Consider the following 17477-nt stretch of genomic DNA (forward strand, 5'->3'; position numbering starts at 1 on the left):
ATCCCAACAATCTATTTTAGACCTAAAAGAGGCAAAAACCCATGGGAAAGATCAAGGAGGGCAGCTGAAGGAAGGGGTCATCTCTGTTAAATGGCTTAAGGGACAGAGAGGGACTTCTCAAAGCACAATGTCATGTGCAGGAATCACTCAAACCCCAGCAACAATGCAAGCTCTGTTCTCCCAACTGAGTCCACTGTTCTTACAGTTCTAATTCCAGTCTTTTAACAGGCACTGACAAACTTGAAAGTATTACAACACAATATTAAGAAATGAAAAAAAAAATCTACTTCTTCCCTTCAACCCAAACCTCACCACACTTGGCACCTGGCCTAGGGAAGTAAATGGTCCCAGGCTCTATTTCCTCATTCTCTCTAAGGGTTTTGGCCTTTGAATTGATGCTCACATTGGCCACGAGCAGACAGAGTCGTTTGATTCCTAGTGGGCTTCTTTGTAAGGATCCAGCACAAAGGCCAGAGCGCCTTTCACAGAACCGTGGGTCAGTGCTGTCATGGTCAGACAGGCTGAAAAGACCACCGGCCTTGGAGGCACAGAGCCTGGAGTCAAATACTGGCCTTGACATTTTCTCACTGTGTGATCTTAGGCAGTGACGTAACCCCTATGGGCCTCAGATTCTTTTTCCATAATTTTAGATGAATTATTCCTGACCATCTTAGAGCATTATTGTGAAGATAAAATAGGATCTGATCTTATCTTCAATTCACAATTATTCAGCAAGTCATTTCATATGACAACCTATAGATGCCAAATGCTGAAATAGACATTATTAAATATATCAGGTAGCTTTTGCTATGTAAATACTGTGTAACAGCCAACTCCTAAATCTCATGATACACAATAAATATGCATACAGTACACATTTATATAGCTCATGCATTTGTGGATCAGCTAGGGAGCAGCTCATCTAACTGAGTCTGAGACTCAGATGGGCAGCTCTGCTGCTCCGGCTGAGATCTCTCAGCATGCATGGGTTGGCTAATCCAGACTAGGCCTACCTGGGGCCAGTACCTCTTGCTCTTCCCCTGGACCAGCAGGCCAGCATGGCATATTCTCATGGTGATGGCAGAAAGGTAGCAAAGCAAGTGGAATCACAAAGACCTCTTAGTCCTGGACTCGCAGAAAGGCACACCCTCATTTTCTTGGCCAAAGAAAGTCACACACACACAAACTCAATGTTAGGGAGTGAGGAAATGTACTCTACCCTTTTAGAGGAAAAAAAAAATGCAAAGTTCACATGGTAAAACGTCTTAATACCTGAATACAGTGTGTGTCTTAGTCCATTTGTATTGCTGTCAAGGAACACCCGAGGCTGGGTGATTTGTGAAGAAAATAAGTTTATTTGGTCTTCTGGCTTTGCAGTCTGTACAAGAATTGTGGTGCCAGTATCTGCTTCTGGTAAGGGCCTCAGGAAGCTTCCATTCTTGGTGGAAGGCAAGGGGAGGGGTATATGCAGCTCACATGGCAAGAGAGAAAGCAAAAGAGCTAGGGGAGGAGGTACCAGGCTCTTTTCAACAGCCAGTTCTTATGGGAACTGGAGTGAAAATTCGCTCACTCCTGCAAGAATGGCACAAAGCCATTTGTGAGGCATCCACCCCCTTTATCCAACCCACCAGGGTCACTTCAACATGAGACTTGGTGGGACCAAACAAACCATGGCAGAGTGGGATGAAGAACTGGCCCCATCATGTAGTCACACAGTGAAGATCAAAGTCATTGTCCTCTGGTGCGCCATGCAGGAGCAGGGTTCACCTCCACCTCTGGGAAGGTGACTCCTAGCGTATGTTACTCTCATGGAAGTGGAGGGAAGTCCCTGATTTCAGTCTGAAGAGGTTAGGGGAAGTTTGCCTGAAGAGAGGGAAGCTAATAACTCACTGCTTGCTTTTTTTTTTTTTTTTTTTTTTTGAGATGAAGTCTTGCTCAGTATCCTAGGCTAGAGTGCAGTGGCACAGTTTCAGCTCACTGCAACCTCCGCCTCCAGGGTTCAAACAATTCTCCTGCCTCAGCCTCCTGAATAGCTGGGACTATAGGCATCTGTCACCGCGCCCAGCTAATTTTTGTATTTTTAGTAGAGCTGGGGTTTCACCATCTTGGCCAGGCTGGTCTCAAACTCCTGACCTCGTGATCCACCCACCTTGGTCTCCCAAAGTGCTGGCATAACAGGCATGAGCCACAGCACCCAGCCCTCACTGCTCATTTTCTGTGTTCAAAACACCAGGCAGAGTCCACGGCATCCAGGTGGAGCAGGGGTGCTGTGCTGACTCTCTCAGTGGACTGGAGAGGGTGTCCTGTCACAGGGATGCTGCCCAAGGCAGTTTATAATATAGAAACCCTGACCTTGTTTGTCTCCTTCCCAGTCCAATGTCAGACCTCCCAAAGCCTCAGCATCTTATGCTCCCCAAGAATGCCTGGGGGCTGTTCAGTGAGTGGGGGCATTCTCTAAGGGTCTCTCAGTGCTACTGGCGGAAAACAAGAGTCAAGATGGGCTGAGCTGCACCAGCTCAAGGCTGCCTCTGGGAACCGTGCGAGGAGAATCCATGTGAGTTTCAGGCCTAGAGCTGGTCCTTGTGCTTGTCACAGATTCTGCATTGACTTCAGTCAGCTTTCTCTCAGCCAAGCCCCTTTGGTCTTCTTGCCAATAAAATGAACAAGTGTTCTTGCAAAGTAGAGCAGGATGCTCACCCCGCCCAGTTTCACCTCAGCATGGAGCTGAAGACTCCTGCAGCCCTTCCCATGAAATCATCTCGCCTTCTCCTATTTTCCTCCTCAGGGCATCCTAGTAACAGTTAAGATTGGTCTTGTAGTCCTTTTGGACAAGTGGGGAAACTGAGGCATGGACATGCCAGATGGCACATCAAGGTTCCCCCAAGTCAACACCCTAAGGTAACCTGGAGTAGAACCTTCATCTGTCTCTCAGTGCCAGAGAACCTTCCAGCCACTGTCTCTGTGGCCTCTGAGAGGGAAGGGAAGGTGTTCCAGACACTTTCACCTCAGTGCATGGAAAGGAAGCTCATGGCAGTGACAATAGCAACACACCTCCCTCAAGGCTTCCCACTTTAGCAACCACCTTTTGAAAAGCAGTGGCTATTAGATCCACTTGGTCCAGCTTGGCATTCAAGTCCTTGTTAATTTTCTGTCTCGTCACTCTGATATTAACAGTGGAGTGTTGAAGTCTCCCACTATTATTGTGTGGGAGTCTAAGTCTCTTTGTAGGTTGTTAAGAACTTGCTTTATGTATCTGGGTGCTCCTGTATTGGGTGTGTATATATTTAGGATCATTAGCTCTTCTTGTTGGATTGATCCTTTTACCATTATATAGTGTCCTTCTTTGTCTCTTTTGATCTTTGTTGGTTTGAAGTCCATTTTATCGGAGACTAGGATTGTAACCCTTGCTTTTTTTTTTGTTCTCCATTTGCCTGGTAAATCTTCTTCCATCCCTTTATTTTGAGTCTATGTGTGTCTTTGTATGTGAGGTGGGTTTCCTGCATACAGCACACTAATGGGTCTTGACATTTTATCCAGTTTGCCCGTCTGTGTCTTTTGATTGGGGTGTTTAGGCCGTTTACATTCAATGTTAATATTGTTATGTATGAATTTCATCCTGCCATTTTGTTACTGGCTGGTTTTCTTGCCTGTTAGCTGACTCATTTTCTTCATTGCATTTTTGGTCTTTGCCATTCAGTGTGCTTTTGCAGTGGCTGGTACTTGTTCCTTTCTATGCTGAGTGTTTCAGGAGTTCTTGCAGGGCAGGTTTGGTGGTGACAAAATCTCTTAGCAATTGCTTGTCTGCAAAGGATTTTATTTCTCCTTCACTTATGAAGCTTAGTTAGGCTGGATATGAGATTCTGGGTTGAAAATCTTTTCTTTAAGGATGTTGAATATTGGCCCCCACTCTCTTCTGGCTTGTAGGGTTTCTGCCAAGAGATCTGCTGTGAGTCTAACCGATTTCCCTCTGTGGTTGACTTGACCTTTCTCTCTGGCTGCCCTTAGCATTTTTTCCTTCATTTCAACCCTGGTGAATCTGACGATTATGTGCCTTGGTGTTGTTCTTCTTGAGTAATATCTTTGTAAAGTTCTCACAATACAAAAAGAAGGAATCCTCCCTAACTCACTTTATGAGACCAACATCATCCAGATACCAAAACCAGGCAGAAACTCAACTAAAAAAGAAAACTTCAGGCCAATATCCATGATGAGCATTGACACAAAAATCTTTAATAAAATACTGGCAAACCGAATGCAACAGCACATCAAAAAGCTTATTCATCATGAAGAAGTAGGCTTCATCCCAGGGATGCAAGGCTGGTTTAACATATACAAGTTCATAAATGGAATCCATCACATAAACAGAACCAAAGACAAAAAACAAATGATTATTTCAAGATGCAGAGAAGGCCTTCGACAAAATTCAGCAGCCCTTTATGTTAAAACTCTCAATAAACTAGGTATCAACAGAACATATCATGAAATAATAAAAGCTGTTTGTGACCAACCCACAGCCAATATTATACTGAATGGGCAAAAGCTGGAAGAATTCCCTTTGAAATCAGGCACTAGACAAGGATGCCCTCTCACCACTCCTATTCAATACAGTATTGGAAGTTCTAGCCAGAGCAATCAGGCAAGAAAAAGAAATAAAGGTATTCAGTTAGGAAAGGAGGAAGTCAAACTGTCTATTTGCAGACAACATGATTGTGTATTTAGACGACCCCATCATCTCAGCCCAAAATCTTCTCAAACTGAAAAGCAACTTCGACAAAGTCTCAGGATACAAAATCAATGTGCAGAAATCACAAACATTCTTATATACCAATAACAGACAAACAGAGAGCCAAGTCAAGAGCGTACGCCCATTCACAATTGCTACAAAGAGAATAAAATACTTAGAAATACAACTCACAAAGGATGTAAAGGACCTCTTCAAGGAGAACTACAAACCACTGCTCAAGGAAATAAGAGAAGACACAAACAGATGGAAAAACATTCCATGCTCATGGTTAGGAAGACTAAATATCATGAAAATGGCCATACTGCCCAAAGTAATTTGTAGATTCAATGCTGTCCCCATCAAGCTACCAATGACCTTCTTCACAGAACTGGAAGAAACTACTTAACTTCATATGGAATTATAAGAGAGACCACATAGCCAAGACAATTCTAAGCAAAAAGAACACAGTCAGAGGCATCACACTGCCAGACTTCAAACTATACTACAAGTCTACAGTAATCAAAACAGCATGGTACTGGTACCAAAACAGAGACATAGACCAATAGAACAGAACAGAGGCCTCAGAAGCAACACCACACATCTACAACCATCTGATCTTTGACAAACCTGACAAAAACAAGCAATGAGTAAAGGACTCTATGTTTAATAAATGGTGTTGGGAAAACTGGCTAGCAGTGTGCAGAAAGCAGAAACTGGACCCATACCTGTCACCTTACACTAAAATTAACTCCAGATGGATTAAAGATTTAAACATAAAACCTAACACCGTAAAAACACTAGAAGAAAATCTAGGCAAAACCATCCAGGACATAGGCATAGGCAAAGACTTCATGACTAAAACACCAAAAGCTATGGCAACAAAAGCCAAAATAGACAAATGGGATCTAATTAAAATTCAGAGTTTCTGCACAGCAACAGAAACCATCATTAGAGTGAAACGGCAAACAACAGAATGGGAAAAAAATTTTTGCAGTCCACCCATCTAACAAAGGGCTAATACCCAGAATCTACAAAGAACTAAAACAGATATACAAGAAAAAAACAAACAGCCCCATTCAAAAATGGGCAAAGGATATGAACAGACACTTTTCAAAAGAGGACATATATGAGGCAAACAAACATATGAAAAAATACTCATCATCACTGCTCATTAGAGAAATGCAAATCAAAACCACATTGAGATACCATCTCACACCAGTTAAAATGGCGACCATTAAAAAAATCTGGAGACAACAGATGCTGGAGAGGCAGTGGAGAGATAGGAACTCTTTTACACTGTTGGTGGGAGTGTAAATTAGTTCAGCCATTGTGGAAGACAGTGTGGCGATTTCTCAAGGATCTAGAAACAGAAATTCCATTTGACCCAGCAATCCTATGAGTGGGTATATACCCAAAGAACTGTAAATCATTCTATTATAAAGGTACATGCATGTGTATGTTCACTGCAGCCCTGTGTACAATAGCAAAGACCTGGAACCAACCCAAATGCCCATCAATGATAGACTGGACAAAGAAAATTTGGCACATATACACCATGGAATACTATGCAGCCAAAACAAAAAAAATGATGAGTTCATGTCCTTTGCAGGGACTTGGATGAATCTGGAAACCATCATTCTCAACAAACTGACACAAGAAGAGAAAACCAAACACCACATGTTCTCACTCATACGTGGAACAAAGAAAATGTGGCACATATACACCATAGAATACTATGCAGCCAAAAAAAAATGATGAGTTCATGTCCTTTGCAGGGACTTAGATGAATCTGGAAACCATCATTCTCAACAAACTGACACAAGAAGAGAAAACCAAACACCGCATGTTCTCACTCATAGGTGGGTGTTGAATAATGAGAACACGTGTACTCAGGGAGCGGAGCATCACACACTGGGGGCAGTTGGGGGGAGGCTAGGGGAGGGACAGTGGAGGGTGGGGAGGAATAAAATGGAGAGAAACACCAGATATAGTCAAAGGAGGAATAGAGGAAGGAAACCACCTGGTTATGTATGGGCCTATGCAACAACCCTGCACGACCTGCACATGTACCCCAGAACCTAAAGTAAAATGTAAAAAGAAGAAAAGAAAACATTTACTGTACGCTTGCTATGAGATAATAGCAACAAGACTATTCTTAGCTTGGGAATAGTAGCAAGGCTAGGTTTCCATTAATAGAGACTGTGCTTTTTCAGAAAAGAAAATAAAGAAACAATGGTGGTGAAAAAAAAGAAAAGGAAAGAAAAGCAGTGCCTCTTCCTGTCTCTTTGGGGGCTGAGAAATTCACAGCACAAACAGCCCAGCTTTTTCATGTTCTGGGGAGCTGGAAGGCGAGAGGGAGTCAGTTTCAGGAAAACAGCCTGGTTCTGTCCCCACCATCGAGCGTTCTACAACGGCCACCGCTCCAGCCCTAGTGGGGATGTTCTCTTCCTCTCCCTCTTCTCCCTAGACCCCCCTTTCTGTTTCCCTCTCTCCACAGGATGTTCCCCACTCTTTCTTCACTCTTGGCAGTTTCTTCTCTCCTTTGCCTTTTTCTCCTGACATGGGTAAGAGTCTCCCTGTCTTCCTCATCTTCAGGGTCAGGCCTTTGGCATTCTAGGTGGAGCTTTCTGGAGAGGGAGCTCCGCTCTAAGGGCACTGAGAGAGGGGCGGCTGAACTGAGAGGTAACCAGGAAAGCAAGCTCAATCCACACGCTCAGGCCATACCTGCCAGGTGGCTGATGGTGAGCTGCAAATGTGCTTCTGCCTGAGACAATGCAAGCAGAAGAAGGGGTGTCACAAATGGAGACACACACACACCCGCTAGCTTCACGTGCCGTTCCCATTAATCACGCCACAAAGAACAAAAATCCTGGAAAAGCATTAAAATTACAGATGGCTAGATTAAGTAATTAGAATTTAGGCTAAAGCAGATGTTTGTAATTAAGTGTTTATTTCATTGAATAAAATCCAGATTGTAAGAACTATTCCATGAGATTTTAATGGTTCCTGTCCTGGTATTATTTTAGGGGGTAGAGTTTAAGCTACAGAAGTTCAGAGACAAATGGGTATCCGGGAGGATCCTGGGAATCCCATCATCTGGGGCTTGGAGAGAGATGAGAGTTACAGGTATGTATTTAGGAGATATCCTTATTTTCATGTCAGGGGAGGGGGAAGGAACTCAGCCACAGCTCCGTGAGTCAGAATTGATTCATCTTAATTTATACAGAGTCTTGCATTCCCCTAAACAATTTGCAAACAGCTCAAAAGAAAATAACAATGAAGAACCAAATGAAAATATAAAAACAAGAGAATCGAGGGTTCATTGCCAAGCAACGTTTTGGTGCCAAGAATGAGGAGAAGCTTTTAAATGAGGATTGAGCCATTTGAGGGATTTAATATTTAGAAAAGACAGGGACAGGAGAAGCAGAGACAAAACCGAGAGATGCGTGCACACAGATGGGGAGCGGAGGCCACAGAAAGAGAGAGGAAAAGGAAAACGAACGGCAGTGCAGAGAAGGGATGGAAATTGGGGGTGCCGGAAGTGGAGACATGGATGGAGAGCTTTTGTAACAGAAACTGCTTCTTCCTGACTGTAACCCCAAATGCTCTCCAGAGCTAAATGAGTAAGTAATAGCAGAGGGAGAAAGCAATTAGGAGAGCGAGAAAGATGCTTCAGAATGGAGATCTGAAACAAGATGGAAAAATTGATGAGGTAGAGAGAGGACAGACTCACTCACCATCAGAGGAGAAATTGGGTGAGGGCAGGAGATTGGTAACTGCAAAGAGATAGCTGAAGGCATGAGGGTTGGGAGACGAATTCTCAGAGCAGTTTGAAGGATCCAGGTGAGAGGCCTGGGCAGATTGCCAGGAGCCTGCAGGAGAGAGCGCCCTGGTGATGGGTGGAGGAACCTGAGGAGACTGAACCTGGGGAGAAGACATTTGGGGCTTAGGAGGGGTCAGCTCTCACCAGCCCAGGCTGAACCACAGAGAGGAACCGTGAAGCCCAGAGCCTGTGGGGGACACATCACTGGTGTCGCCCCTCTGAAGACCACACGCAGGTGGAGAGGAAACCAGAACCTTAAGGATTTTCCTTCCACCCACCATCCGCACCCAGTGTCCCTAGCTGGCATTCGTACTAGAAGCACTTGAAGAATCTTGAAGGCCCTGGAGTTAAAGACACAAAGAAACCTTGCAAACAGACACACATGGATCTCTCGGCATCCACATTATGTGCTAATAAGAGAGCATCAGCCAAGAAAACTGCATCCCAGACGGACTGGGAATAGTGGCAACCACGTGGCAGGAACAAGCTGGGGGCTTGGTAGGAGGACGTGAGAAACAGCGTGGTGCTTCCTCTGCAAGTCTGCCATGATGAGGGTCTCTTGGGGACCAGCACATAGCCTCACCGGAGGAAGAAGGGGCTTCTAGACTCTGGGGCCTGGTGCAACAATGCCCCTGAGAAGAAAGGGATCCCCAGGGCCTTGATACCAGACTACACTCAGCAACAGAAACCCTGTATTAAAATGTCACATTTTCTTCAAAAACAGAAATGTGTTATTGCATGGCTTATAAAGATTCCAGAGTGATGAGGTTGGAGACCAGATCTTTCCATCTCTGCTGTGTCCCCACTTGGTACCAGCTTCATGCTCAGGCTGGAGCTGGGCTGGCTGCAGCAACCCAGGTATCCCAACCAGAGACAGACATATCCAGAGGAGAGAGGAGGAGTGTCCTCTTAGGAGACTGGAAACTTTCCTGAGAAGCAAACTCCTCATTCCAGACCTCAGTTCATGGCTCATTGTTTCGATGGGTCTCATGCAGTCCTGAATCACATACTGCCATGGAGGGTGGAGTAATTCTTGGACCACCCAGGCTTCCCTGGGACCTGGAGCTGGGTCAGCCTCCTCTGAAACTCGCAGCTTGGGACAGGGAAGGATGCCTAAATAAAATGCGAGGAAGAAGGAAAGAATGGATGCTAGGTAGGCAGCCAATGGCTAACGGCTCTTAACCAAGGGGCTAATGTGAGGATAAACAACCAATCAGGCCAGAAGGCAAACTGGGTAATGGCCCCAACCCAGGGCATTAGAGAAGCATACCTGCCACCCCTTCCTGTCCCCACCCTGGCCCCAGAGTCTCATACTCCTATCCGCTGCCGAGAAGGTGACAGTGAAAAAGATTGCCACAAGTTGTCCTGGGAGATGAGGCATAAGAGTACAGATGACAGAGCAACAACAATGCAGGCTTCTCGAGTGGAGGGAGGTGGAAGGCGGTGCGGAGAGGGGAGGAAGCCAGTCTGGACAAAGGGGTGCCAGGCCTCCAGGCCTTGCTTTGTGACCTTGGGGAGGAGAAGCACTGCTTGAGCCTCAGTTTCTTGGTTGGTAAAAGAAGACAATCCGACGAGTTCTTTCTTTTATTTTCTTTTTTCTTTCTTTCTTTCTTTTTTTTTTTTTTTTTGAGACAAGAGTCTCACTCTGTTGCCCAGGCTGCAGTGCAGTGGTACAGTCTTGGCTCATTGCAGCCACCGCCTCTTAGGTTCAAGCGATTCTCCTGCCTCAGCCTCTGGAGTAGCTGGGATTACAGGCGCGTGCAACCACAGCCATCTGATTTTTGTATTTATAGGAGAGACGGAGTTTCACCATGTTGGCCAGGGTGGTCTTGAACTCCTGACCTCAAAGTGATCCACCCATCTTGGCTTCCCAAAGTGTTGAGATTATAAGCATGAGCCACCACGCCCAGCCAGACAAATTGTTTTCTAGAATTTCTTCCAGCTCAAATACTCTACAATTTTGGGAATTTGAGAATGGCGAGATTAACTGGGAGGCAAGGGAGAAGGTGAGACAGAAATTCGTTTATAGTGTCATTTAAATAGCCAAACAGAAGGATCTAGAAGCCAGTTTCAGTAGGGACAGCCAAGTTTCCCTCAATTTGTCTGAGCTGGAAAGGGAGAGTCTGCAGCATTAGTTTGGGGTAGAGTCCATATGTCCTTTTGGCAAGCAAATGTGAGAGGCCCATTAATAAAAGAGCCACATGTGCTGAGGGGAAAGCAAGTAACATGGAAGAACAAGGACAGTTGTAGGCTTGCAAAAGAGCATTCGCTGCCATGCAGGGCACATCAAATGAAGAAGGAGCTGAGGGCAAAGGGGAAGGGCAGGAAGAGAGAGTGGAAGATGATGGATGGAGGGGTTCAGGCCGGCTCATCCTGGCTCAGCAGCACTGCAGAGGCATCCGCTGTTCCCCATGGTGGGAATGGGGTGCCCTTTGTTGCTTATTCTTTGGGTTCCAGGTGGCTCCGGGACCAAGGGACAGACGGGAGGGGAGTTGGAGCAAGGGAGGCAGGAGACTCAACGGAGACCAAGGGGACTCAGTGGCCTGATCCAGTGTCTCTGTGGAGAGTGAGACGGTGTTGAGGTCTGTGGTTCCTGCCAGATGGTAGTGGCTGAATAAAACTGGGAAGAAGGAAAAGAAGCAAGGCAAGGAGGGGAAGAAGCAGCAAGAGAGGGAGGGAGAGAGGGCGAGGGAGGAAGAAAGCATACACCAGTCAGTCAGGTAGTTTTGTGATGCAGGTGAACTTGGGCTGGAGCAGAGAAACTCTGTTGACTGCTTTGCTCTGTAATTGTCTTTTAAAGAGATTATCCAGAGCCTGGTCACCCAGTTCTCCTCCTAGGCCTCCTGGCCCAACATGTAGCAAAACTGGGTAGGTAGTAAGGCCATCCACCCTGCCTGTAGTCCCCTGTCCTTACCACTCCCTGGAGCCTGACTTAGTTCAGCCAACACCTGCTTCCTGAGCACCTGCTAATATCTGTCTGGACCTGGGGGCCATAGCCCCTGCCCTCAGGAACGCTGTCTTCTGACACTGGCAGTTTGCAGAGCACTTTTACAGGCTTGTGAGGCAGGGACTGTTGCTTCTCTTTTACACATGCAGGAATTGTTGCTCACCTGGAGAGATTGCACATGCCTGAGGTCACTTAGTACATAGTGAGGGGCTGGGATCTGGACTCTAGGTTTGGTGTTCGCACTTGCAAGTTCTTTCCTCAGCACCTCACCGTCTTGCACTGCTGACGCTCTGCCTGGAGAGCTTGAAAAAACCCAAGACAGCATCCCTCCCTCCAATCTCGGAGGGGCCAGTGTCCCAGGGCTGGCTAGGAAGGAGGCGGGCTGTAAGATGTTGGTCACATGGAACGGTGCCCTCACAAGGGTCTCACATGGGACCCTCACAAGGGTGCTTTCAGTTGAAAGAGGAGGCTTGTAAGGGGCAATGTTGAGTTGCCAGTTGTGGAATGTTGTTTCAGTGAAGGAACTTGCCTTGTAATGAGACTGTGTGTGGACTTCTAGCCCCATAACACCACTCCTCCCAGGAGGCTTCCACCTGCCTTCCTGGCCACACTCAGGGGCCTGGCACAGTATTGAGTGTATAGTCAATTGCACTTAGTAGATTTGTTTGTTTGTTTGTTTGTTTGTTTGTTTGTTTTGCCAGGGACCACGCGTACATTAACAGTGTGTGGTATTATCTCCTCTTTAGATTGCACGTTCCTCAAGGTCAGGCAGCTTCTGTCTTTCCACTCCTACCACCTCCACTAAGATATCCAGCTCTCCCCTCCCCACAGGCTGCGAACATTGTATCCACTCATTGGGTAGTGGGCAGATTTCAGCCAGAAGTTAATTCAAGTCAAGCAACTGTCTTGGGGGTCAGCCACATGACAAGCCCCATGACAGATGCTGTGCAGAATATAGAGATTAAGGTCCTGTTTAAGCTTGCAGTTTAATAGGGAAGGTGAAAGCGTGAACACACAACTGTGCCGACCCCTTCCCTGACTTTCAGGCCCTGCACGCCATGACTCCTGCCATGTGTCTGATAAACTACTTCCTCTGGTCCCTGCCCCCTCCCCACCCCAGAAGTGCTCAAACTCTCCACCTCCTAGTCTTTGTTCCTGCAGTTCCGTGCTCTGGAATGCCTTTCCCTCTTCCCAGCGACTCCCCATGCTTCAGTGCTTAGTTCCAGGGCAGCATCCTCCACGACAGACTTTCTTGGTTGCCCAACCAGACGTTTCGTTTCCCTCTTTGGAACCTGCCCCCGCCAAGACCTTTGTGGGTGTGGCTCACTCAGTCTCATCTCTCCTCATTTGTGCCCTGTCTCTTCGTACCTCCCCTCCCCGTCCGGCTGTAATCACAGGTGTAGGCTCTTACTCATCTTTGGCCTTTGAACTTACCATGTGCTTCATACCTACTCATCATGTTGAACAGTACAAAGTGGACTAATATTAGGAACATTTAGGAAGAAGCAATATTGTGCGGGTCTTGTAGGAGGAAGTAACCTTCAACTGAGCCTTAAAGAACAGGCAGATATGGCGCAGTGGCCAGGTTCCTTTATCTTGTTTTCTTGAGATAAGCAGCCCTGCCCTCTTGAGGATTCCTGGGAGCCACAGCTTGTTTCCCTGGAGCAGAGAAAAAGGATGCATTTGAAGTCATTCGGGGTCCAACAGGCTAGCTGGAGGCTTCAGTCCTGGAGCAGCCTTTGGCATCATTGTGTGCCTTGGGTGAGCACTTGGCTGTTAGATGAAGTAGAGCTGGCCCAGAGACAGGATGTGGGCCAAGGGCAATGAAGATGCACCCTGATTTCCCTTTCTTTTGCTTTCTTTCTTCTTTCTCTATCCCTCTTATTTTCTCCCTCCCCTCCCTTTCTTCTCCACCCGTCACTCTCTCTGTCCTCCTGCTCCCGGGCCTCTCCCAGCTCTCCTCGGCCCTGCTGTTTGATGCGGTCTATGCTGTGGTGACTGCGGTACAGGAACTGAACCGGAGCCAGGAGATCGGTGTGAAGCCCCTGTCCTGCGGCTCGGCCCAGATCTGGCAGCACGGCACCAGCCTCATGAACTACCTGCGCATGGTGAGGAGCGGAAGCCCTGCAGGGCTATGCCCAGGCTAGTAGGGTGGGACACATGGTTCAAGGTCCAAGAGCGCCTTAACCCAGGCTTCTCCGAAATGTACCTGTATTATAGCCCCAGATAAATCAGGGATCTCTGGTGACCCCAGTTGAATGGATCATGAGCCACATTTCTTCTCCAAACCCCAATAACCACTGACAATCCACAGAAGTTTGTTCAGAAGGCAACAGCCCTCGAGCCTTCCACTATTAATGGGCCCCTGAATTCCAGACTTAGTACCTGGCCTCTCTGTTCAGCGGTGTTCTCAGCAAAGCTTCATGTAGCTGGGAAAGGGCAGTGCTGCTGGAGGCTGGCATCCCTCTGGGAGTTGCAGGCTCAAGACTTCTGGCATGGCTGGGTTTCCCATTGTTGTCCTCCCCAGCCGTACCTCCTCTGGTGGATGAATGTGGATCTCTACCCCACACAGAAGACATCTCCTGTCAGAGAAGCCTGCTGCAGCACAGGGTCTTGGACTTTGCATTTAGAGTTAGGTGGAGAGTCATCCTGACTTCCTGTGGGCCTGGCGGTGGGTGAGCACCTGCCCAGGGAGGATGAATGCTGTGGACAGCCAAGGACCTGGAGGAGGGGCTGAGGGGAATCCAAGCTCAAGTTAGCACCGTGACTGGGTTGTTTTGTGCAGTTGATATGGGGTGATTGGGAGAGCATTCTTCTCCTACTCCAGGCCAACCCAAGTCTGAATTGTCCCTGCAGACACCACATTTATCATCTCAAGATGCCTTGGCTGTGGATGGGCAGGAGAAAGATCTTAACTGCATTCCCTCTTCTGGGCATCCTTAAATAACCCCTGTGTAGAGATCTTGTTGGGGCCAAGTATAACATGGGTCCTGTTTGGTGCTGTAACTCACTCTCTCTTGGACAGGTAGAATTGGAAGGTCTTACCGGCCACATTGAATTCAACAGCAAAGGCCAGAGGTCCAACTATGCCTTGAAAATCTTACAGTTCACGAGGAATGGTTTTCGGCAGGTAAGCATAGCCATGCTGTGGTAATGGCAGGTCCCTCCTCTCTGTTCCTTTCTCTGACCCCAGCCCATTTCTTCAATGCCTTGGTGTTTGGGATGGCCTCCTGGTCCCAGTTATCCCCAAGAGCAGCAGGCTGGATCCTGGACGAGGCTCCTGGCCTGCACCAGCCACCCCATTCCTGCCACCAGATCAGCCATTGTGGCCGAGGGACTGCACCCCCAGCAAAATACCAAGAGGGAGGGAACTGGAGTGAGAGGGGAGGCAAAGGGGTATCATGTGCGGGAGGAATTTCCAGAGAGGATTTTAGTCCCTGAGTCTGACTCTAATCCTGGAGCCCGTGTTAGACTCCAGGGAGCCTGCTGGCAAGGCAGACACTGTATCCCATGTAGGCCAAGGAAGCCCTTCAGTGCTGAAGTGCATGGCTGAGTCGCTCCTGTCTGCTCTTCTCTGACCAACCCACAGCTCTCACCCCCATGCCAATGACATGGCTCCTCTCCTGGCCGCTCCCTGCCTGCTGCGTCATTGCAAGGATGGCTGTCCTTCATAGTGCCTTTCAGTTCCCCACTCCTTTGCTCATTCTCTGCCATTACTCTTAATCCACTTTTCTGAGATCCTCTTCCATCAGAGGAAACAGGGCTCTGACTCTCAAAGTATCTGTTGAAGGTCTCCCACCCTCGCCATCACCCTAATAATCAACTCCTTATTATTTGGCTAACCCTTCTGCAGCTTTAGAAAAGGCTGGTAAATAGGAAGCCAGGCACAGCAAGAAGCAGGCACATTGAAGAGCTTCCTGGCAGAATGGCTGAACAAGGGCACACCCATCTGAAGGGTTGCAAATCACCTTTTCCAGGAGATTATGAAGAATCATCATCATCATCATCACCACCACCATCACTGTCATTATCATCACCACCACCACCATCACCATCATCACCATCACCATCACCATCACCACCACCATCACCATCATCATCACCACCACCACTGTCATCACCACCATCACTGTCATTATCATCACCACCACCACCACCATCACCATCACCATCACCCCCACCATCACTGTCATGATCATCACCACCACCACCACCATCATCATCACCATAGCCACCACCACCATCACCGCCACCATCATCACCACCACCATCACTGTCATGATCATCACCATCACCACCACCATCATCATCACCACAACCACCATCACCACCACCATCACTGCCACCAGCAGTATCACCACCACCATCACTGTCAACATCCTCACCACCACCATCATTATCACCACCACCACTGTCATCATCACCACCACCACCATCATTATCACCACCACCACTGCCATCACCACCACCACCATCATCACCACCACCACCGTCATCACCACCACCAGCATCATCACCATCACTGTCGTCATCACCACCATCAGCAGCATCATCATTCCATCACCATTGTCATCACCGCCACCACCATCACCACTACCACCATCACCATCATACCACCACCATCACTGTCGTCATCATTACCACTAACACTAGCATTATCACCACCACCGTCACCATCATCACTGTCATGACCACCACCACCAGCATCATCATCATTACCACCACCATTGCCATCACCACTACCACCATCAATGCCACCATCACCACCACCACCATCATCACGCCACCATCACACCACTACCACTATTACCACTACCACCACAACCCTCACCATCATCATTGCACCACCACCATCACACTGCTATCACTATCACCTCTACCACCACAACCATCACCGTCATCACACCACCACCATCACACCACTACCACTATCACCTCTACCACCACCACCACCACCACTCCCACCACCGTCATCATGACCACCACCACTCACCACCACCATTGTCATCACCACCACCATCACCACCACCACCACCAGCACCATTGTCATGATCGTCACCACTGTCAACATCATCATCACTACCACTGCGATCGACATCATCATGGCAGCCTCCATTTATTAAGCTCTTACCATGGGCCTTATAGCATGTTAAGTGTGTTATATAGATTTTCTCTTTTAACCTTACAAAATAGATACTTTTTACTAGTCCCAATTTTATAGTTGAAGAAACGGAGGCTCAGGAAGACTGACTGACTTGTCCTTGAACAAACAGTAATGACAGAGCTGGTTTTGGACCCAAATAGATCTGCCTCTAAATTTTTTTTTTTTTTTTTTTTTTTTTGAGACGGAGTTTCGCTCTTGTTACCCAGGCTGGAGTGCAACGGCGCGATCTCGGCTCACCGCAACCTCCGCCTCCTGGGTTCAGGCGATTCTCCTGCCTCAGCCTCCTAGCCTCTAAAGTTCTTAACCATTACAACAAATTATGCATCAGAATCACCTTGGAAAATCATTAAATACACAGATTTTTAAACTCTATCTCACAAGAATATGATAGGCCTATAATAGGCTTATCATAGGCCCCAGGAGCTGATGCTGTCGTCAAGCCCCCAAGGTGATTCTGATGAAGCCCTACCCCTGTGGAGGCCCCTTCACGTCTGCCTCCTGCTCCCCTGTCCCTGCATCTGAGGGTTCTGATCAGCCTTTCTTAAAGGCCCAGTGGAATTCTTTCTAGGAGATCGTAATTATGCTGGGCTCCGAGGCCAGGTCACCCTTCTTGGAAGATGATGCAGTGAAACGAAAGAGTAGCAGACAGAGTGGAACCCAGAGTCCTGCTGCTGACTCTCAGCAGCACCTCCCATCTCGACCAGAGCTGTATTACCTATAAGCAAAAAGAGCTACCATTTTGCATAATTTCTCAAATCAGAGCAGGGTTACGTAGGCAGCCAGAAACTACAGGGATGGCGTTTCATAGAATGGCCATTTT

At 47.5% G+C, this 17477-nt stretch overlaps 1 protein-coding gene across 3 annotated transcripts in view; it reads left to right on the forward strand.

The window, feature by feature from the left end:
* Positions 1-17477, forward strand: part of GRIK4 (glutamate ionotropic receptor kainate type subunit 4) — a 476424-nt gene that overhangs the window by 347513 nt on the left and 111434 nt on the right. For 2 of the 3 annotated variants that reach the window (XM_003923589.4, XM_074400736.1), the window contains exons 10-11: positions 13449-13601; positions 14519-14623. In XM_003923589.4, the coding sequence (XP_003923638.1) occupies positions 13449-13601; positions 14519-14623 (258 nt within the window). The remainder of the gene's footprint in view (positions 1-13448; positions 13602-14518; positions 14624-17477) is intronic. The other variant, XM_074400737.1, reaches the window with a different exon arrangement.

Source organism: Saimiri boliviensis, chromosome 6, assembly GCF_048565385.1.
Source record: "Saimiri boliviensis isolate mSaiBol1 chromosome 6, mSaiBol1.pri, whole genome shotgun sequence".
NCBI lineage: Eukaryota > Metazoa > Chordata > Mammalia > Primates > Cebidae > Saimiri > Saimiri boliviensis.